Genomic DNA, 24,383 nt, shown 5'->3' with positions numbered 1-24,383 from the left:
AATATATAACCGTTTACTATTAATATCAAACAAATCAGGTAAGTATCGAATTTTTCCCTGACAGGTCCTGAGCGTTCTGGAGCAGGTTTTCATCAAGGATCTCTCTGTGCTTTGCTCTGTTCATCTTCCCCTCTATCCTGAGTAGTCTCCCAGTCCCTGATGCTGAAAAACATCCCCACAGCCTGATGCTGCCACCACCATGCTTCACTTTAGGGATGGTGCCAGGTTTCCTCCAGACGTGACGCTTGGCAATCAGGCCAAAGAGTTCAATCTTGGTTTCATCAGACCAGAGAAACTTGTTTCTCATGGTCTGAGAGTCTTTAGGTGCCTTTTGGCAAACTCCAAGTGGCCTGTCGCGCCTTTTACTGAGGAGAGGCTTCTATCTGGACACTCTATCATAAAGGCCTGATTGGTGGAGTGCTGCAGAGATGGTTGTCTTTCTGGAAGATTCTCCCATCTCCACAGAGCAACTCTGGAGCCATGTCAGAGTGACCGCCGGGTTCTTGGTCACCTCCCTGACCAAGGCCCTTCTCCCCCGATTGCTCACATGCTCTGTCAACTGTGGGATAAGGTATTTGTATTTTGTATTTTTTATAATGTAAAAACATTTCTAAAAATCTGTTTTCACTTTGTCATTATGGGTAGTATTGTGGGTAGATTGATGAGGAAAACATTTCATTTAATCAATTTCAGATCAAGGCTGTAATGTAACAAAATGTGGGAAAAGTCAAGGGGTCTGAATACTTTCCTAATGCACTGTATCTTTTTCCAACATTACATGTACATTACTAAACTGTCTATATTTTTCAACTGCAGAATATAATGATGGTTGGATGAAAGTGGATTTATAAAAAAATCATGATTATTAAAATAAATTATAATATATTGTAGTACATGTATGCACTAGTAGTGCTATAATTAAGCAATAAGACACGAGGGGGTGTGGTATATGGCCAATATACCACGGATAAGGGCTGTTCTTACGCACGACGCAACACGGAGTGCCCAGATACAGCCCTTAGCCATGGTATATTGGCCATATACCACAAACCCCCGAGGTCCCTTACTGCCATTATAAACTGGTTACCAACGTAATTAGAGAAGTAAAAATAAATGTTTTGTCATACCCGTGGTATACGGTCTGATATACCACAGCTGTCAGCCAATGAGCATTCAGGGCTCATAGCACCCAGTTTATAATATTTTGTCATATGTTCCAGATTTGAATACAGTAACTCTGATTCGTTCTCTCTCCTCATATATGAATCACAGTGTTGATATTCAGTGTTACATCTAAGAGTATGACAGTGTGATGGAGCAGATACTCAGGAACCAGTTCCTACAAGATCACAGTGATCCCAAGAACTCCCTGGATGCCTTCACCCAGTTCGGTGCCAACTCTGTGATGGGCTGCATCAACTCTCTGACCCCCAACATCGTGTATATTATTAAGGCTGAGGCTATGGAAAATGGCCTGACTGTTCAGAGCCAGGCTGAGGTTGGAGAGACCATCGATGAGTCAGTGTCTCCTACAAGACCTTTAGGTGAAGTTGGTGAAACAATAGGCTATACATTATGTTGTGATCTCATTACATTCTGTTACTAATCTCTGATCCAGGGCCAGTTCTGTTTTTCTTTCTCATCTGAGCTACAGTATAAGGGAAGATAGAAAACCTGTCCTTGGAGCGACTCTCATAAGAAATACACACTGAGTGTACAAAACAAGAACCTTCCTAATATTGACTTGCCCTCGGAACAGCCTGAATTTGTCGGGCATGGACTCTACAAGGTGTCGAAAGCATTCCACAGGGATGCTTGCCCATGTTGACTCCAGTGCTTCCCACAGTTGTGTCAAGTTGGCTGGATGTCCTTTGGGTGGTGGACTATTCTTGATAATCTAGAAGAAAAAGAAACGCACACCTATGTAGGCGAGGTGCTGGCTAGCGGAGTAGAAAACATGAAAATAAAGGAGAGCCGCACACTCTAGGAGCTCAGATGCAAAAATGTAATGTCCAAAAACGTTCAGACAGCCAAGCTGTCTTCATCAGGGTATATTCTTGATATTCTCGGACTATTCTTGACACACACGGGAAACTTTTGAGCGTGAAAAACCCAGCAGCGTTGCAGTTCTTGACACAAACTGGTGCGCCTGGCACCTACTACCATACCCTGTTCAAAGGCACTTAAATCTTCACCCTCTGAATGACACACATACACAATCCATGTCTCAATTGTCTCAAGGCTTAAGAATCCTTCTTTAACCTGTCTCCTCCTCTTCATCTACACTGACTGAAGTGGATTTAACAAGCGACATCAATAAGGAATCATAGCTTCCACCTTAATTCACCTGGTCAGTCTATGTCATGGAGAGAGCAGGTGTTCATCATTTTTTGTACATTCAGTGTACAGTATATCTTGACAATAGGCTTACAGTGAAAAATAAAATCATTAATGATTTTCCTGTTTGAAAACATTATTGTGGTGTAACTGGTTACACTCATTACATTTGCATGTGTGTAGCTCCTGAATTGAGTCTTAAATAATCCCACCCTTTTTTTCTGTAGCTTCTGAGGTGCCCACTACAAACATGGCAACATGAAAGCAGAGTGAGAGCATGACCGTGGAGATCACTCAGGTGACCGGAGTCTCCTACTACATCCTGCGGGCTGAGAACTCCAGGCACACACTGACTACACTCTCAGTGTCATATCCGTCATCCACGGAGGCAGGAGCCAGCCTTCCCTCCCTTCAGTAGCAAAGACAGGTATTGTCCCTTGTACCTCACATTAACTGACTGTTGGGGAAAGAAAGAACAAATGAAAGCTAAGAAAGGAGAGTAGCTGCATACCTGATCTTAAAGCCCTAAGGGTGAGAGTTATCTATCCTGTATCTGGGATAATTATATCTGACCCCTCTCCATGAACACAAATAATAAACTTAACTGGGTTGAGAACTGAGTTAGTCAGCCTATCGGGTTTCTTCATGTACCAAAACAATACAGCAGCAGTTTCATCCATTGTGGTTTAGTGGTTTGATGTTCTTTAGAGGCAGAAGAGCTGGAGAGAGTCAGTCTCAGATCTCAGTCATATAGTACATTGTAATTACACTCGCACACAACAGCACCATCCCACCCAAAATAAAATATGCACTTTACAGTTTTGTTATATGAAAATGTTCCCACAGAACAGAAAATAGTACACTTTTTTAATTGAAAGTGATAAGTAGGCTATCACACAAATACAATTCAAACCATAAACACCCCAATACAGACAAACAGATACACACCTCAAATAAGATGTATTTTTGCTGTCTCTCTCCTACAGCGGTTGCAGCGCCCGAGCTCAACTCCACCTCACCCAGCAATGACACCATCAGGGTGTGGTGGGAGCCAGTGGTCCACGCTGTCCTGTACACAATCAACATCATCATGGAGGGCTCAGAAAGCAGGGTGACGCTCAACACCACCGGCCCCAGCGTCACCTTCCCTGGTCTGGAGGCCGGGACCCCCTACTGCATTAAGGGCAACTCCCGGTGGGGTGGCTGTTGTCGATGTGTGCAGAGGGTCCCTGGTACGAGCCCAGGTAGGGGCGAGGAGAGGGACGGAAGCTATACTGTTACACCAGGACCCTGAGAACAGACAGGGAGACGACTTCACTGTCTGCCAGATCACACTTAAGGAAGGGGGGGGGGGGGTGTTGGTTAGCAAGCACACACATTTTCTTCAGGAAATGCTTATCTAGCTTTATTTAACATTCATTTAATCAGGCAAGTCCCTTGAGGTTGAAAATGAGACCTGGTGATAGGGATAGGGTGGATGGAAAGAAATAGCACCAACTTGAACAGTATATTTGTCAACACATTTAGGTGTCTGTGTTAATCAGTCCAACAACAGCTGCACCCCTCCCCTCAGAGGAAACACCTGTGACGTGCTGGAGATCATGTGTGGAGACATCTACAAAGTAGTGCTGGCCCCTCTCACCCGGGACGGAGCCATAGTCCAGTTCTGCCCACAGAGGATGTACTCAGGTACTGAATAGAATACCATTCAGGAGTTTACATTTACATTTTAGTCATTTAGCAGACGCTCTTATCCAGAGCGACTTACAGTAGTGAATGCATACATTTCATACATTTTTTTCCATACTGGTCCCCCGTATTCTGATCTACATAGATCATCTAAAAACAAAGGAAATGTATATCAATGAACTTTATTGAGCTTTGTATACATTGCACCATTATAATAGAAATAGAAAATAGAATAGATAGCGTAAAGGCAAAAAATTAACACAAGTGTTTTTGGTTAACTTCATATTCTTGTCTTTTTTCAGTTTCCTGCTCAGGGAAGCAATGTTGGAATGGAAGTGTTTGAGTACTTCCAATCTGTACTGATTATTCTTGCAATGCATTGTGCAAAGAAACATAAGATGGCGGCAGGGCAGTTTTGCTGAGCGTGTTGTGCCACACTGTTTGTTTGTTTCAAGTGTTACAAGTTTTTATTACTTAGCAAAACCGTTATAGGCTGCGAGAGTTGTCATTAAACAACAGGCAAAATCTAAAATCCTACATGATCAAATCAATTAAAACTTTAAATTGACATCTGCTGGTTTCTACACGATGAGATAAAGCCGGTGTGGTGCCCTCCCTGAAAGCCGAGAGAGAATACATCTGTGCTGTGACTGACGGTCTAGACACGTTGGGCCGACTAGCCTTGGATACTCCTCCACGGTCAGGTTTTAATTAGTGTTTCGCCATTCTACCGGAGTCTTCTGACTCCTCTCCTGCCCCGCTGTGTGGTGGAAGCCGGAGGTTGGTATCTGCACTGTGACAACGTCTAGATGCGCTAGGCTTCCTAGCCCAGGATACCCCTGTCAGGTGGACTAGCCACCAGTGATTAGCCGGTCTACTGGGCCTGCTCTGCCTCACTGTGCGGTCTGGACTAGCAGATGGTACGTATCATACAACCTCTCATCCGTTTAAAATCACAGCAATTGCAACTCAAGTACACAATCCAAACATACTATACTATACGTGCATTTATTGTTATGTCCCAAAGTAGCTCCCTGAGCCATCCAAGATGAACACAGTCAGAAGCTGAATAAATAGCCATTGAGTGGCAGTGGATCGAATTAGAACAGAGCACAACAGGAAACATTATTCTGGTAATTTGGGGGTCAATAAAAGCTCTTCCAACCCTGTTAGGCTGAATAGGTTTTCAGCCATAGACCTTTACACTTGAAGTCTATGCTAGGTAAAGCTCCGCCTTATCTCAGCTCACTGGTCACGATAACAACACCCACCCGTAGCACGCGCTCCAGCAGGTATATCACACTGGTCATCCCCAAGGCCAACATCTCCTTTGGCTGCCTTTCCTTCCAGTTTTCTGCTGCCAGTGACTGGAACGAATTGCAAAAATCGCTGAAGCTGGAGACTTAAATTTCCCTCACTAACTTTAAACATCAGCTATCTCAGCAGCTAACCGATCGCTGCAGCTGTACATAGCCCATCTGTAAATAGCCCCTCCAATCTACCTACCTCATCCCCATATTGTCTTTATTTACTTTTCTGATCTTTTGCACACCAGTATCTCTACTTAAACATCATCATCTGCTCATTTATCACTCCAGTGTTAATTTGCTAAATTGTAATTACTTCGCTACTATGGCCTATTTATTGCCTACCTCCTCACGCCATTTGCACAAACTGTATATAGACTTTCTTTTTTTCCATTGTGTTATTGACTGTACGCTTATTTATTCCATGTGTAACTCTGTGTTGTTGTTTGTGTCGCACTGGTTTGCTTTATCTTGGCCAGGTCGCAGTTGTAAATGAGAACCTGTTCTCAACTAGCTTACCTGGTTAAATAAAGGTGAAATAAAAAAATATATAAAAAACGTCACAGGGAAATGAAACTTTCTATAAAATCGATGGTTGATATAAAACACTATTTCAGAATAAAATATTGACTCAAGCTAGGGAGATGTAAGATGGCGGATGGCGAGAAAGCGATGCAGAAAGAAGGGTGTGAGGTTCAAACCCAAACTGACATCTGCGAAAACACAAGCTGAGTACTTTCTCCTTTGAGTCAAGTACAGGAAAGATAATTACATGTTATGCTCCTGAAAACCCTGAGCAGTTGACAGATAGTGAACTCTCAGAAAACCTGACAGAAGTGAAAAGGAAGAACCTGCGCCGTGAGGTGAAGGCTTCCAAGCCTTACACCTATGATCAGGAAAATCCCAGAGATTTTTTTTAAACCTTTATTTAACTAGGCAGGGCAGTTAAGAACAAATTCTTATTTTCAATAACAGCCACAGTGGTTAACTGCCTTGTTCAGGGGCAGAACAGCAGATTTTTACCTTGTCAGCTCAGGGAGTCGATCTTGCAACCTTTCGGTTACTAGTCCAACGCTCTAACCACTAGGCTACCTGCCAATGACTCTGGCCCAGCAGGAGTACGATTCGTGGAGAAAGTGGATCCATGCATTTTGGCCGACCCATTTGTGGTATCAGGCTGAGTGTAGAAGGACTTGGGTTCTGTCAATTCGGTCAAAGTAACCAGAAGTGGACTTGAGTAGATTTTTTTGTGTGTCATCTGCCAGGAGGGAGATGGTACTACGCATTTCGCGACGAAAGCTGTGTCCTGCATTGCTCTCCGGAGAAGAGTGCCACTGAAGAGTGATAACTGGGGTGGCATTGAGGTGGATCGACTGAAGTTGAAGTTTCCCCTTGTCGGTGATGCACACCGTTGGGTGTGACAAAGACCCAGTGGCAAGCGTGAAAAGACCCTGTCTGCCATGCTAGGGTATATAAGTTATCCCGTGAGAGCTTTTGTTCCGAACCCACTACAGTTCAGGTGCAAAGTTGATGGTCATGTTGCAGCAGGAGGAGGAGGGAGATTCTGAGGTGTGAGAAGTGTGCAGGAGGGCATGGGACAAAAGAGTGTGTTGTTTCGGTGGAAAACGTTGAGTGTTTCAATTGTGGGGGTGGCCATGTTGCTGGGGATCAGAAATGTCCTATATGTGTGAGACAGGTGGAAGTTTCCAGGGTGAGAGCAGTGCAGGAAGTGTCATATGCTGAGGCAGTGAGGAAAGAAGATGATGGTGGGCAAAGGGCGAGGGAGCCTGAGAGGATCCCTGTGAGTAGTAGGCCAGTACAGAGTGACCCGAAAAATGTGTGCTTTAGTAAGGTTGGCTTCTTGCCGTTTATTGCTATGGGCATTAATTGTACCACACAGATGGAAAGGAAATCCCAGAAGATGTAATTGCTAGTAGCAGCAGCAGAGAAGTTTTGGGGTGTCTGATTTTTTTTGTGCTGAAGAACTACATGGGGTTTTGAGAAGGGGTTTCAGCCTCCCAGGCCAATGGCCTGGTGCTTTTGGAAGTAACCAGGAAGTAGGAAGCAGAACATTTGGAGTGGTAATACAGCGCTTCACACTTTTTAAAACACATACGTTTTATATTTTTAAGACCTAACAGTACCAGTCAAAAGTTTGGACACACCTACTCATTCAAGGTTTTGTCTTTATTTTTACTATTTTCTACATTGTAGAATAATAGTGAAGACATAAACTATGAAATAACACATATACGGAATCATGTAGTTACCAAAAAAGTGTTTAACAATCTAAATGTATTTTAGATTCTTCAAAGTAGTCACCCTTTGCCTTGATGACAGCTTTGCACACTCTTGGCATCCTCTCAACCAGCTTCATGAGGAATGCTTTTCCAACAGTCTTGAAGGAGTTCGCACATATGCTGAGCACTTGTTGGTGGCTTTTCCTTCACTCTGTGGTCCATCTCATCCCAAACCATCTCAATTGGGTTAAAGTTGGTGATTGAGGAGGCCAAGTCATCTGATGCAGCACTCTATCACTCTCCTTGGTCAAATAGCCCTTACATAGCCTGGAGGTGTGTTTTGGGTCATTGTCCTGTTAAAAAACAAATGATAGTCCCACTAAGTGCCAACCAGATGGGATGGCATATAGCTGTAGAATGCTGTGGTAGCCATACTGGTTCAGAGTGCCTTGAATTCTAAATAAATCACAGACAGTGTCACCAGCAAAGCACCATCACACCACATCCTCCATGCTTTATGGTGGGAACCACACATGCAGAGATCATTCGTTCACCTACTCTGCGTCTCAAAAAGACACAGCGGTTTGAACCATAAATCTCAAATTTAGACTCATCAGACCAAAGGACAGATTTCCACCTGTCTAATGACCATTGCTCGTGTTTCTTGGCCCAAGCAAGTCTCTTCTTATTATTGGTGTCCTTTAGTAGTGGTTTCTTTGCAGCAATTCGACGAGGCCTGATTCACGCAGTCTCCTCTGAACAGTTGATGTTGAGATGTGTCTGTTACTTGAACTCTGTTCTGCATTTATTTGGTCTCCAATCTGAGGTGCAGTTAACTCTAATGAACTTACCCTCTGCAGCAGAGGTAACCCTGCATCTTTCTTTCCATTGGTGGTCCTAATGAGAGGCAGTTTCATCATAGCGCTTGATGGTTTTTGCGACTGCACTTGAACAAACTTTCATTTCTATAAAATGTTCCACATTGACCTTCATGTCTTAAAGTAATGATGGACTGTCATTTCTCTTCACTTATTCGAGCTGTTCTTGCCATAATATGGACTTGGTCTTTTACCAAATAGGGCTATCTTCTGTAAACCACCCCTACCTTGTCACAACACAACTGATTGGCTTAAACGCATTAAGAAGGAAAGAAATTCCACAAATGAACTTTTAACAAGGCACACCTGTTAATTGAAATGCATTCCAGGTTATTACCTCATGAAGCTGGTTGAGAGAATGCCAAGAGTGTGCAAAGCTGTCATCAAGGCAAAGGGTGACTACATTGAAGAATCTAAAATATATTTTGATTTGTTTCTTTTTTGGTTAGTACATGATTCCCTATGTGTTATTTTATAGTTTTGATGTCTTCACTATTATTCTACAATGTAGAAAATAGTATAAATAAAGAAAAACCCTTGACTGAGTAGGTGTGTCTAAACTTTTGACTGGTACTGTATACATTTTATTCTGTTTCAAACTTTTGTATTAAATGATTTCTTTCGGGACCACGGTGTTAGTGCTGTTCTTAATATACCCTTTTTTGTTGGATTTGACTGTTTCCTAGAGCTAAAGTTAGCAGGCTAGCCCTGGCTAGCTAGGTTACCTGGCTGTCACCGGCAAAGCTGTCTCACGTCGCGGTTGGCTCTTGTAGCAGGGATGGCTGTTTCTGACCCGAGTATAAGCGGATCCCTCTCATTTGGAGTCGGAGATGGACAGTGAAGCCATAAAACATGAAACCTGTGATCATAGTCGTGGAAAGATGTTTGGTGATGGCGGTGCGGCGGGGAGGTAAAAAATGTGTTGCCGGCACTACAGATGGCTATATCGGTCCGCTAGTAAAGGCCCTGTGCGTTACTTGTGGGGAAAAATGAACCCCCCCCAAAAATAAAATGATGTCCCATGTTAGACAGGGGTGGCAGGTAGCCTAGTAGTTAGAGCGTTGGGCCTGTAACCAAAAGGTTGCTTCGATCAAATCCCCGAGTTGACAAGGTAAAAATCTGTCGTTCTGCCCCTGAACAAGGCAGTCCACTGTTCCTAGGCTGCCATTGTAAATAAAAAAGTACCCCTAAAAATAAAAGACAGCTATGGGTCCGCTAATACAGGACTAGTAAAAGCCCAGTGCACTACCTTTAAGATAAAAAAATTCAACAAAAAAAGAGGGCAGCACTCTCAGCACCCCTACTTCTTGTGGCTATGATATGTTCACCATAGTGAAAGAGGAAGAATTTACTGACATATACACCTGTCACGTCCTGACCAGTAAAAGAGGTTGTTTGTTATTGTAGTTTGGTCAGGGTGTGGCAGGGGGTGTTTGTTTAGAGTGTTTCGGGGTTTGTTGAGCTATGTTCTATGTTAGTCTATATCTATGTTAGTTCTAGTATGTCTATTCGATTGAGTTTATTTTATTTTTACAGGGGCAGTGCACATTAATCAACGTTTCAGTAAAAGTGCCGGTTTTAGCCAGCCGGCTAATTTTCAACCGCAGTCTATGTGATGTTTATTGGGTTGACCTTCAATTGGAAGCAGCTGCTCCTCGTTGCTTCTGATTGAAGGTCCTATTTAAGAGGGGTGTTTTTTCTATGGGATTTGTGGGTAGTTGTTTCCTGTTTTGTGTTTGTGCACCTGATGGGACTGTTTAGTGTCGGTTGTTGTTTTTTTGTATATGTGTTTCTTTTCCTTCTTTAATAAAATAAGAAGATGAGTTTACACGTTCCCGCTGCGTTTTGGTCCAATCCCTACAACACCTGTCAAAAGTGTAAACAACTCGTTGGCTCAAAAGACTGGATCATTGAACTACAAGAGAACAGGTTCCTAAAAGAATGTCTCGCTCTGGCTAAGGAGACTTTAAGAGTGATTGCACATCTGAGGGTGTAGCTGTGAGTCCAATGGAGTGTATGGCTGTAATGGCTCTCTGAATTAACAGTAACAGTTTCTCTCTTCTGGTCAAAAAACGGACATCGCAAACAAGGCCACATTTTCAAGTTAAATCATAGTGGAATCTTCACTTGAATCTTCAAACCTAGTTTTAATGTCTATACTTTAAACATGCATAATTTATGAGATGTTTTGTATGTTATTCTTCTCTGCTTTCACAGTTTACAGCAGAGACAAGCTTTTCATCCTTACTCCACCAACATATCTACAAAATATCCCTGCCTAAATTATAGTTTTTAGTAAGACCTGTTGTTGGGATTTGTAAAAAAAATCTAAAGCTACTGATCTGACCAAATATACTGAGTAGAATTTTTTTGGTCTGGAATAAGTAGATTTGGTTTGAACACCCCCATTATTATATGAACTGTTTTCACCGTTGTTCTTAAAGAGTGACAAATTAAGGACATTTATTGGGATATCTGTCAGCAAAATGCAATAAAAAGTACCAACATGTAGTTAGATATGAGGTGAAATGTTCCATATTTAAATCAATATAATGATTGTACACAAGTTTACAAAATTGTACATCATGCACAGTAACTGAAACTGAAATACCCACTGTTGATTATTAATTGGAAATGTAACAAACAAAGATGAACAACAATTAATAATTTAAGTAGATTGGGACCCTTGTTAGTCAAGAGGAGCAACCCAGCAGACACAGAGCAACCACAGAATGTTGCCACAACAAAGTTGTGTGGTGGTTGTATAGTATTGCATATTGCACCTGTCATTGTAAGCCCTCTGTGTTCTGTAATTTTTTTCCCAGATTATACAGTAAGAATAAAATTGTTTGGAATATGTATTTGTTTGGTTGTGTAAAACTGTTCCAATTTCCCTTCACTAAAACACATGCCTTGCATTCATTCTTATTTTTTTTATATTTCTAATATCATTTGAGAGATTGATAAGAGGTCAGACTCAGGGACTGTTATAGAACATTCCCTTCCAAACCCATCCCACTTTACTTCCAGCGCCACATTCCTTGACAACAATTCAAACACCACTTACTTTCCTTACACTCCCAATCAACAGAGGCAGGACTTCCTCTGACACTACCTGCAATAAATTGACACATTTCAGAAGGTCCTATGGGTACTCCACTGTGAAGCTCTCCACACCACAACCTGGCTGCAGCCAATTCCTATATGTTCCTACTGTGTTGTTCTTCATACGGCTCGAATTCTATCACTTTTACATATTAGCCTAATCAAATGCCACTGAGCATTTTGTACACACATTAATGCAATAACTCCTAAGAAAGAGTATTCTGACTTAAACTTCAATCAGATGAATTCAGCATCTCTCGGGGCCAGTAACCAGAGGGTTGTCAGTTCAAATCCCTTGGCTGAAGGGGGAATTTGTCAGGAGTGAGCTGGCAACCAGAGTTGACATCAGAATCTCATGTGCCACCTGCTGCAGTTATGCCCTTGAGCAAGGCACTTAACCCCTAACCTGCTACAGGGACGCTGTTCTGCTGCTTATTTTATGCTACCTTTAGCCTGGTGTGGTACCCATGTGTTGGAAATAACTCACATTGGACAATAAAGGTGTATTCTTGGATCTAATACAATGCCAACCCATTAAAGAAGCATACATCAAACACTGAAGTACGATGTGCACAGAGGACCAGTCCTTTTGTCTACCATCCCAGGAGGAACATGTGCTGCCTACTGTTGTTTTAGGAATTAAGCTTTGATTGACGTGGTTCCCACCATGTACAATGGGAAACAGTACTGATTTGGATCCCTAATGCACAGTAAGAAATTATGCACAAGGTATAGACCCCTCAAACTAAACTCTGGAGCTCAAAGCCAATTCCACTGCATTTTTTACTTCTTTCCCTTTATTCAGGGACTGATTTAGACCTGGGACACCAGGTCACCAGGTGTGTGCAATTAATTATCAGGTAGAACAGAAAACCGGCAGGCTCCGGACCTCGTAGGGTAAGAGTTGAGTACCCCTGGTATAGACTTTCATGTTGATACCAACAGAGGCCATTCAGAGAGAATACAGGAACACTAGGCAGTAGTAGCAGAGTGGTATCTCTTTATGATCATCATCAAAGCTACAGTACCACGCCCACACCCATATCTGGAGATCCACTGGAACCGTATATAACGCCCTATCAGAGAGCAGATTGGATTTCTCTTTATTCTAACCACCACCCTGCCATCTAGTGAGCCTTTTGTTAATCTCACTCATCTTTCAGCCGTAAGATTTATGATAAAATCACCATAAAACAATAGTTACCCTCTAAAGTTATGCCCTTTTTAGGACTTTTCCAGTTATTTCAATCCCAGATACATTTACACTGAGTATACGAAACATTAGGAACACCTTCCCAATATTGAGTTTTGCCCTCAGAACAGCCTCAATTCATCGGGGCATGGACTCTACAAGGTGTTGAAAGCGTTCTGCAGGGATGCTGGCCCATGTAAACTCCAATGCTTCCCACAATTGTGTCAAGTTGGCTGGATGTCCTTTGGTTGATGGACCATTCTTGACACACACGGAAAACTGTTGAGCATGAAAACCCCAGCAGCGTAGCAGTTCTTGACACAAACCGTTGTGCCTGGCACCTACTACCATAACCCATGCAAAGACAAATGTTTTGTGTCGCCCATTCACCCTTAATTACACACATACACAATCCATCTGTCAATTGTCTCAAGGCTTAGAAATCCTTCTTTAACCTGTCCTCCTCATCTGCACTGACTGAAGTGGATTTAACAAGTGACATCAATATAACTCAGTGTATAAGGGGACGTATGGTAATAAAATATAGGACTTTTGTGGAGTTATATTATGACAACCATTAATAATGAAAACAATATTGTTGCATCACAGACATTCACTATGGGACCCTACACTGCGATTCGTACTGGTGTCTATAGCAGGACGGGACCGTATTGCAACGCAAGCTCATAAAATAATACAATGGGAAAAAAGCAAGGCGTTAGCATCACTTGTCTTTATTCATGATTCTTGGAAATTGCCCATTGTATAAGCCTGGGTTTGAGTTTCCTTGCTGGGTTTGTGGGACATATCCCCTTTCATGTTGACATCCTTATTTCTTATGCACAGTCAGGAACTAAGATGTGATAGCCCTTTATTCTTTGGTGATAAAATATCCCTTTAAACACAACAAAAAACACACTGGGGGATTACATTTTAGTCATACAAAATCCAACTTTACTAAACTTTGTATCTGAAATAGCAACATCATCCGTCCATAGTCGGTGGTGAAATTAGTTTCCATAAAGGCACAGATTGACTGGCAATCCAAAGACCTGACTTGTTAAATCCTGGCAAGGTGACATACATTGTTGTCACGTCCTGACCATAGTAAGTTGTTATTTTCTATGGTGGAGTAGGTCAGGGTGTGACGGGGGGTGTTTGTCCGTTTTTGTATTTCTATGTTTAGTTTCTAGTTTTGTATTTCTAGGTTGGGTTTTGTTTGGCATGACCTCCAATTAGAGGAAGCCTGTTGTCGTTGTCTCTAATTGGAGGCCATATTTAAGTTGATGTTTGTCCCACTTGTGTTTTGTGGGTGATTATATTTTGTGAGTGTGTTTGTTCCTCCTGCGTCACGGTTTGTTGTTTTGTTCCTCCAGTTTATTTTGTATCGCATTAAGTTTCACTGTCCAATAAATATGTGGAACGAAACCGACGCTGCATTTTGGTCCGATCATTCGAACAGTCGTGACAATTGTAAAGTTATCTGTTTGCGAGGAGTCCCAATTCCCAAGTTTGTCTACTTTCCTTGGGTTTCACCGGCACCTGTCTCCTTTCTAAACCTGGCCCCTCCCTCTGCTTTATCTCTGTGTTGCAGATCAGCCTCTCTGTTCCCATGTATTGTTTCCTGGATGAAAGAAACAACACAGGATAGAAAACAGGGCCAATGTGAATTTAGAGCCATACATTCTCGCTTGAGGTGTTAGAGCCTATAGAACCAAGATCGGGTGGGCAGGCCTTAAGTCTGTTATATTTTTTATTCGTTTTATTTTAAGGGGCAGATCAGCTTTAATACTGCAGATAGATTGGGTTTTTCTTTATTTTTACTATTTTCTACATTGTAAAATAATAGTGAAGACATCAACACTATGAAATAAAAAGTGTTAAACAAATCAAAATATATTTGACATTTTTCAAAGTAGCCACCCTTTGCCTTGACAGCTTTGCACACTCTTGGCATTCTCTCAACCAGCTTCACGAGGTAGTCTCCTGGAATACATTTCAATTAACAGGTGTGCCTTGTTAAAGTTTACTTGTGGAATTTCTTTCCTCCTTAATGCGTTGGAGACAATCAGTTGTGTTGTGACAAGGTAGGGGGGTTATATAGAAGATAGCCCTATTTGGTAAAAGACCATGTGCATATTATGACAAGAACAGCTCAAATAAGAAAATAGAAACGACAGTCATCATTACTTTAAAACATGAAGGTCAGTCAAAGAAACACAAGCAATGGACATCTAAATGAGAGATATTTGGTTCCATCCGCTGTGTCTTTGTGAGGCGCAGAGTAGGTGAACAGATGATCTCCGCATGTCTGGTTCCCACCGTGAAGCATGGAGGTGTGATGGTGTGGGGTGCTTTGCTGGTGACACTGTCTGTGATTTATTTAGAATTCAAGGCACTCTTAAACAGCATGGCTACCACAGCATTCTGCAGCGATACGTCATCTGGACAATGACCCAAAACACACCTCTAGGCTGTGTAAGGGCTATTTTACCAAGAAGGAGAGTGATGGAGTGCTGCATCAGATGACCTGGCCTCCACAATCACCCGACCTCAACCCAATTGAGATGGTTTGGGATGAGTTGGAACGCAGAGTGAAGGAAAAGCAGCCAACAAGTGCTCAGCATATGTGGGAACTCCTTCAAGACTGTTGGAAAAACCTTCCAGGTGACTACCTCATGAAGCTGGTTGAGAGAATGCCAAGAGTGTGCAAAGCTGTCATCAAGGCAGAGGGTGACTACTTTGAAGAGACTCAAATATAAAATATATTTTGATTCATTTAACACTTTTTTGGTAACTACATGATTCCATATGTGTTATTTCATAGTTTTGATGTCTTCACTATTATTCTACAATATAGAAAATAGTAAAAATAAATTAAAACCCTTGAATGAGTAGGTGTGTCCAAACCTTTGACTGGTACTATATATATATATATATATATATATATATATATATATATATATATATATATATATATATATATATATATATATATATATATATATATATATATATATACACAATATATATATACACAATATATATATATATATATATATATATATATATATATATATATACACACACACACACACACACACACACACACACACACACACACACACATATCTTTTTAAAATTAATTTCCCCCTAACCCTACCAACCCTCCCCTAATTGGCGTACACTAATGAACAACAACACTTAGGCTTCTACTGCCAGCTTATACATACTATATACATTTTACGGACACAATGAATTTTACAATAGTTATCACAACAGGTTGTTTGTTTTCTGGGTTCGGTCAACTGCTGAAGTGCCACAGTGTCTCTTTACAGTGGAGATGGAGGCTGATTGTGAGTCAGGGTAGACAACAAGTCTTATATAAACAATTGAGTGATACTGCATTGCACAATGTATTCAGAAAGTATTCACACCCCATGTCTTTTTCCACATTTTGCTACATTACAATATTATTCTAAAATTGATTAAAAAAAACATCCTCATCAATCTAAACACAATACCCCATAATGACAAAGCGAAAATAGGTTTATATAAATGTTAGCAAATTTATAAAAAAATAAAAAACATAAATATATTATTTACATAAGTATTCAGACCCTTTGCTATGAGACTCGAAATTGAGCTCAGGTGCATCTTGTTTCCATTGATCATCCTGAAGTTCCTGCTACGCCACCGTGTCCGTGATCAGTTAATCTGACTATTCTCATAATTGATTTAATTTACTTATTTCAGTAATTAAAGGGCTTTCTGTATAGTTATTTTTTTCAAATCAAATCAAAGTTTATTAGTCACATGTGCCGATACAACCTTACAGTGAAATGCTTACTTATGAGCCCCTAACCTACAATGCAGTTTAAAAAAATACGGATAAGAATAAGAAATAAAAGTAACAAGTAATTAAAGAGCAGCAGTAAAATAACAATAGCGAGACTATATTTAGGGGGGTACCGGTACAGAGTCAATGGGCGGGGGCACCGGTTAGTTGAGGTAATGTGTACATGTAGGTAGAGTTATTAAAGTGACTATGCATAGATGATAACAGCAGAGAATAGCAGCGGTGTAAAGGGAGCGGGGCAATGCAAATAGTCTTGGTATCCATTTTATTAGGTGATCAGGAGTCTTATGGCTTGGGGGTAGAAGCTGTTTAGAAGCCCCTTGGACCTAGACTTCGCGCTCCGGTACCGATTGCCGTGCAGTAGCAGAGAGAACAGTCTATGACTAGGGTGGCTGGAGTCTTTGACAATTCTTAGGGCCTTCCTCTGACACCGCCTGGTATAGAGGTCCTGGATGGCAGGAAGTTTGGCCCCAGTGATGTACTGGGCCGTTTGCACTACCCTCTGTAGTGCCTTGCGGTCGGAGGCCGAGCAGTTGCCGTACCAGGCAGTGATGCAACCAGTCAGGATGCTCTTGATGGTACAGCTGTAGAACCTTTTGAGTATCTGAGGACCCATGACAAATCTTTTCAGTCTCCTGAGGGGGAATAGTTTTTGTCGTGCCCTCTTTACGACTGTCTTGGTGTAATTGGACCATGTTAGTTTGTTGGTGATGTGGACACCAAGGAACTTGAAGCTCTCAACCTGCTCCACTGCAGCCCTGTCGATGAGAATGGGGGCGTGCTCGGTCCTCTTTTTCCTGTGGTCCACAATCATCTCCATTGTCTTGAGATGTTTATACAACTTGATTGGAGTCCACCTGTGGTAAATTCAATTGATTGGACATGATTTGGAAAGGCACACACCTGTTTATTTATAAAAAAATATATATTTCACCTTTATTTAACCAGGTAGGCTAGTTGAGAACAAGTTCTCATTTACAACTGCGACCTGGCCAAGATAAAGCAAAGCAGTGCGACACAAACAACAACACTGAGTTAGACATGGAATAAACAAACATACAGTCAATAACACAATAGAAAAGTCTATATACAGTGTGTGCAAATAAGGTAAGATAAGGGAGGTAAGGCAATAAATAGGCCATAGTGGCGAAATAATTACAATTCAGTAATTAAGCACTGGAGTGACAGATGCGCAGAAGATGAATGTGCAAGTAGAGATACTGGGGTGCAAAGGAGCTATTTACAGATGGGCTATTTACAGGTGCAGTGATCTGTGAGCTGCTCTGACAGCTGGTGCTTAAATTTATAGAGGGAGATATGAGTTTCCAGCTTCAGTGATTTTTGCAATTTGTTCCAGTCATTGGCAGCAGAGAACTGGAAGGAAAGGTGGCCAAAGTAGGAATTGGCTTTGGGGGTGACCAGTGAAATATACCTGCTGGAGCACATGCTGCGGGTGGGTGCTGCTATGGTGACCAGTGAGCTGAGATAAGGCGGGGCTTTACCTAGCAACGACTTATAGATGACCTGGAGCCAGTGGGTTTGGTTACGAATATGAAGCGGGGCCAGCCAACGAGAGCATACAGGTCGCAGTGGTGGGTAGTATATGGGGCTTTGGTGACAAAACGGATGGCACTGTGATAGACTGCATCCAATTTGCTGAGTAGAGTGTTGGAGGCTATTTTGTAAATGACATCGCGGAAGTCAAGGATTGGTAGGATAGTCAGTTTCACGAAGGTATGTTTGGCAGTATGAGTGAAGGATGCTTTGTTGCGAAATAGGAAGCCGATTCAAGATTTAATTTTGGATTGGAGATGCTTAATGTGAGTCTGGAAGGAGAGTCTAACCAGACACCTAGGTATTTGTAGTTGTCCACATATTCTAAGTCAGAACCGTCCAGAGTAGTGATGCTAGTAGGGCAGGCAGATGCGGGCAGCAATCGGTTGAAGAGCATGCATTTAGTTTTACTAGCATTTAAAAGCAGTTGGAGGCCACGGAAGGAGTGTTGTATAGCATTGAAGCTCGTTTGGAGGTTTGTTAACACAGTGTCCAAAGAAGGGCCAGATGTATACAGAATGGTGTTGTCTGCGTAGAGGTGGATCAGAGAATCACCAGCAGCAAGAACGACATCATTGATATATACAGAGAAAAGAGTCGGCCCGAGAATTGACCCCTGTGGCACCCCCAAAGAGACTGCCAGAGGTCCGGACAACAGGCCCTCCGATTTGACACATTGAAATCTGTCAGAGAAGTAGTTGGTGAACCAGGCGAGGCAGTCATTTGAGAAACCAAGGCCATTGAGTCTGCCGATAAGAATGCGGTGATTGACAGAGTCGAAAGCCTTGGCCAGGTCGATGAAGACGGCTGCACAGTACTGTCTTTTATCGATGGCGGTTATGATATCGTTTAGGACCTTGAGCGTGGCTGATGTGCATGCATGACCAGCTCGGAAACCAGATTACATAGTGGAGAAGGTACGGTGGGATTCAAAATGGTCGGTGATCTGTTTGTTAACTTGGCTTTCGAAGATTTTAGAAAGGCAGGGCAGATTGGACATAGATCTATAACAGTTTGGGTCTAGAGTGTCACCCCCTTTAAAGAGGGGCATGACCGCGGCAGCTTTCCAATCTTTGGGGATCTCAGACGATACGAAAGAGAGGTTGAATAGGCTAGTAATAGGGGTTGCAACAATTTTGGCTGACTATTTTAGAAAGAGAAGGTCCAGATTGTCTAGCCAAGCTGATTTGTAGGGATCCAGATTTTGCAGCTCATTTAGAACATCAGGCCCAAAAAACTATACAGACAATCCCTTCATCAAACAACACCGTTTCACGATGCATCAGTGACATGGCAGGTGATGTTTTGAAACAATTACTGCTTCGCATACAAGCCAGTGAATTCTATGTGTTACAGCTGGATGAGTCAACAGACGTGGCGGGCCTGGCACAGCTCCTGGTATATGTCCGTTACGTTTATGGGGGGTCAATTAAGGAACACATCCTCTTCTGCAAACCACTGGAAACCAGGAAAACAGGAGAGGATATTTTTTAAGAACTGGACAGCTTTGTAACATCAAATGGACTTTGGTCGTCAAGATGTGTTGGTATCTGTACTGATGGCACAAAAGCCATGACAGGGAGACATTGTGGAGTGGTAACGTGCATGCTAGTAGTTGCTCCCGACACCACTTGGGTACACTGCAGCATCCACCGAGAGGCTCTTGCTGCCAAGGGAATGCCTGACAGCTTGAAAGACATTTTGGACACTACAGTGAACATGGTTCACTTTTAAAGCAAGGCCCCTGAACTCTTGTATATTTTCTGCATCATGCAATGATATGGGCATCGACCATGTAACGTTTTTACAACATACAGAAGTGTGCTGGTTATCAAGGGGCAAAGTATTGACACATTTTTTTAAATTGAGAGACGAGCTTAAAGTTTTCTTTACTGACCATAATTTTCACTTGTCTGACCGCTTGCACGATGATGAGTTTCTCACACGACTGGCCTTTCTGGGTGATGTTTTTTCTCGCCTGAATGATCTGAATCGATGATTACAGGGACTCTCCGCAACTATATTCAATATGCGAGACAAAATTGAGGTTACGATTAAGAAGTTGGAGCTCTTCTCTGTCTGCATTAACAGTGACAACACACAGGTCTTTCCATCATTGTATGATTTTTTTTGTGCAAATGAACTCAAGCTTACGGACAATGTCAAATGTGATATTCCGAGGCACCTGAGTGAGTTGGGTGTGCAATTACGCAGGTACATTCCCGAAACGGATGACAAACAACTGGATTTGTTATCCCTTTCATGCCCTGCCTCCAATCCACTTACCGATATCTGAACTAGAGAGCCTCATCGAAATTGCAACAAGCGGTTCTGTGATAATTTTATTTAATCAGAAGCTACTGACAGATTTCTGGATAGGGCTGCGCTCAGAGTATCCTGCCTTGATAAATCGCACTGTTAAGACACTGATGCCCTTTGCAACCACGTACCTATGTGAGAGTGGATTCTCGGCCCTCACTAGCATGGAAACTAAATACAGGCACAGACTGTGTGTGGAAAAGGATTTAAGACGGAGACTCTCTCCAATACCACCCAACATTGCAGAGTTATGTGCATCCTTTCAAGCACACCCTTCTCATTAACCTGTGGTGAGTTATTCACAATTTTCAATGAACTAATAAGGTTTCATATGTAAGATGGCTAAATAAAGAGCAAAATTATTGATTATTATTATATTGTTATTTGTGCCCTGGTCCAATAAGAGCTATTTGTCACTTTCCACGAGCCGGGTTGTGACAAAAACTCACACTCATTCTTATGTTTAATAAATGTATCATATAGTGTGTCTGTGGCAGGCTTACAATGATGTCAAAAAACAATATTTGAGATTGCGCTGACCCTGGTGCTAGAGGGGGTACGCAGCTGGAGGTTGAATGTTTGAAGGGGTACGGGACTATAAAATGTTTGGGAACCACAGTGTAAGGGGTGCGTACTGGTGGCAGAGAAGTCAGGCGCAGGAGAGCAAAACTGTGTTTACAACGACGCAGTTTAATAATAAAAAACACCGGAAACATAGCAATCAAACAATGGGCACAAAACCCGTCGCACACCAGCAATAACGTGCACAAGCACTTACAAATAAACAATTCCGGACAAGGACATGGGGGGAACAGAGGGTTAAATAGACAACATGTAATTAGGGAATTGAAACCAGGTGTGTGGGAAGACCGGCGATGCCGTGCTAGAGTGGGCATCCAGCCTGGTAGGAGGATGCCTGCGCAACGCGTCTGGTCGCCAGTGCGCCTCCTAGAACCAGGCTACCCTACGCCCGCTCTACGCACGGTAACCATCAGGCCCCTGCACAGCCCAGTTCACCCTGTACTAGCACCCCGCTCGTACAGGGCTGCTAGTTCCATCCAGCCAGGACGGGTTGTGCAGGAGGTGCGATCAAGACCGCCTGTGCGCCTCCATGGCCCAGTATTTCCAGTTCCTGCCTCTCGTGCTGACCTGGAAGTGCGAACCCTTAGTCTGGCACGTCCAGTACCAGCACCACGCATCAAGCTTCCAGAGAGTCAGCCTAATCCTACTCAGCCTGTTCCCGCTCCTCGCACTAGCCATGAGGTGCGTGTTCCCAAACTGGCACTTCCAGTACCAGCACCACACATCAGGCTTCCAGTGCATAATACCAGTTCCACTCGGCCGGTTCCTGCTTCCCGCACTAGCCCTGAGGTGCGTGTCCCCAGGCTGGTACCTCCACTACCAGTCCCACGCATCAGGCTTCCAGTGCGTCAGCCCAGCCTCGAGTGTCCGGAAACAGTGCCCTGTCCAGAGTGTCCGGAAACAGTGCCCCGTCCAGAGTATCCGATGACAGTTCCCCGTCCAGAGTATTCGGCAACAGTGCCTCGTCCAGAGTATCCGACAACAGTACCCCGTCACGAGTATCCGGTAAGAGTGTTAAGCCCGGAACCGAGTGAGACGGCCTACAGTTCGGAACCAAGGGAGACGGCCCACTGTGCAGAACCGAGTGAGACGGCTTACAGTTCGGAACCAAGGGAGACGGCCCACTGTGCAGAACCGAGTGAGACGGCCCACAGTTCGGAGAGGGGTGAATGGGTCTACAGTCCAGAACCGAGTGAGTCTGCATGCAGTCCGGAACCGAGTGAGTCTGCCTGCGATCCGGAACCGAGTGAGTCTGCCTGCAGTCCGGAACCGAGTAAGTCTGCCTGCAGTTCGGAACCGAGTAAGTCTGCCTGCGATCCGGAACCGAGTGAGTCTGCCTGCGATCCGGAACCGAGTGAGTCTGCCTGCGATCCGGAACCGAGTGAGTCTGCCTGCGTTCCAGAACCGAGTGAGTCTGCATGCAGTCCGGAACCGAGTGAGTCTGTCAATGGTCCGGAACCGAGTGAGTTTGCCTGCGGTCTGAAACCGAGTGAGTGCCTGCGATCCGGAACCGAGTGAGTCTGCCTGCGATCCGGAACCGAGTGAGTCTGCCTACGGCCCGTAACCGAGTGAATCTGCCTACGGTCCGGAGCCAAGAGAGTCTGCCTACAGTCTGGAGGGCAGTAGGCCAGAACCTGAGCCACCTCCAGTATAGGTGGGTTGGGGAGGGGGGGGTGTAGCACAGCCACCCTTCCTTCCCTCCCTTTAGTTAGGGGTTTATTTTTTGGTTGTTTTTTGGTTGTTTAGGTGCATTCGGGGTATGCACCTTTGGGGGGGGGTACTGTCACGTCCTGACCAGCAGAGGGAGTAATTGTATTAATATTTGGTCAGGACGTGGCAGAAGGGTATTTGTTTTGTATGGTTGGGGTTGTGTGTGTTATTAAAGGGGTGTTTGGTTTATGTAGTCTGGGGTTTGAGTATATGTTCTAGTGTTGGTTTTCTATGGTTTTCTAGTCTGTCTATTTCTGTGTGGTTTGTGTGGCTCCTGATCAGGAACAGCTGTATGTCGTTGTTCCTGATTGGGAGTTATATATTAGATGCTTGTTTTCACCTGGGGATTTTGTGGGTAGTTGTCTTTAGCACTGCTGTTGTGAGTATAGCCTGTTAAACTGTCTTTTGTCGTTCTTCGTTTTGTTATTTTTTCCGTGCTCTCTGTGTTTAATAAATATTCAAGATGAGCATCCACATTCCTGCTGCGTTTTTGTCATCTCTACCCAACGACAACCGTGACAGCCTGGTCTGTAGGAAAGGGTGAACACAAAACGGGTGAAAAACATGGCCCACCTTGCCTGGCGAGGGTTCAGTCTCCTCGCTGCCCGGATGTACTCCAGATTGCGGTGGTCAGTCCAGATGAGAAAAGGGTGTTTAGCCCCCTCAAGCCAATGTCTCCATACCTTCAAGGCCTTGACGACAGCCAACAGCTCCCGGTCCCCCACATCATAGTTTCGCTCTGCCGGGCTGAGCTTCTTCGAGAAGAAGGCACAGGGGCGGAGATTCGGTGGTGTACCCAAGCGCTGAGAGAGCACAGCTCCTATCCCAGCCTCGGACGCATCCACTTCCACTATGAACGCCAAAGAGGGATCCGGATGGGCCAGCATGGGAGCCGAGGTAAACAGAGCCCTCAGGTGACCAAAAGCCCTGTCCGCCCCAGCCGACCACTGCAAACGTACCAGGCCCCCCTTCAGCAGTGAGGTAATGGGAGCCGCTACCTGACCAAAACCCCGGATAAACCTCCGGTAGTAGTTGGCAAACCCTAAGAACCGCTGCACCTCCTTTACCGTGGTGGGAATCGGCCAATTACGCACAGCTGAAATGCGGTCACTCTCCATCTCCACCCCAGAGGTGGAAATGCGGTACCTTAGGAAGGAGACAGACTGCTGGAAGAACAGGCATTTCTCAGCCTTGACGTACAGGTCATGCTCCAACAGGCGACCAAGCACCCTGCGCACCAGGGACACATGCTCGGAGCGTGTAGCGAAGTATATCAGAATGTCATCAATATACACCACTACACCCTGCCCATGCAGGTCCCTGAAAATCTCATCTACAAAGGCTTGGAAGACTGATGGCACATTCATCAACCCGTACGGCATGACGAGGTACTCATAGTGCCCTGAGGTGGTACTGAAAGCTGTCTTCCACTCGTCTCCCTCCTGGATACGCAACAGATTGTAAGCGCTCCTGAGATCTAGTTTGGTGAAGAAACGCGCCCCGTGCATTGACTCAATTGATGTGGCTATGAGCTGTAGCGGGTAACTATACCTCACAGTGATCTGGTTCAGACCTTGATAGTCAATACACGGGCGTAGACCTCCCTCCTTC

At 43.7% G+C, this 24,383-nt stretch overlaps 1 protein-coding gene across 1 annotated transcript in view; it reads left to right on the top strand.

The window, feature by feature from the left end:
* The first annotated feature begins 1,312 nt into the window (after positions 1-1,312).
* Positions 1,313-24,383, top strand: part of LOC123724539 (fibronectin type III domain-containing protein 7) — a 35,890-nt gene continuing 12,819 nt past the window's right edge. The window contains exons 1-3 of the mRNA XM_045688701.1: positions 1,313-1,544; positions 3,324-3,531; positions 3,911-4,026. Coding sequence (XP_045544657.1) covers positions 1,313-1,544; positions 3,324-3,531; positions 3,911-4,026 — 556 coding nt within the window. The remainder of the gene's footprint in view (positions 1,545-3,323; positions 3,532-3,910; positions 4,027-24,383) is intronic.

Source organism: Salmo salar, chromosome ssa10 (genome assembly GCF_905237065.1).
Source record: "Salmo salar chromosome ssa10, Ssal_v3.1, whole genome shotgun sequence".
Lineage (NCBI taxonomy): Eukaryota > Metazoa > Chordata > Actinopteri > Salmoniformes > Salmonidae > Salmo > Salmo salar.
This window is presented reverse-complemented; position numbering and strand designations above follow the sequence as displayed.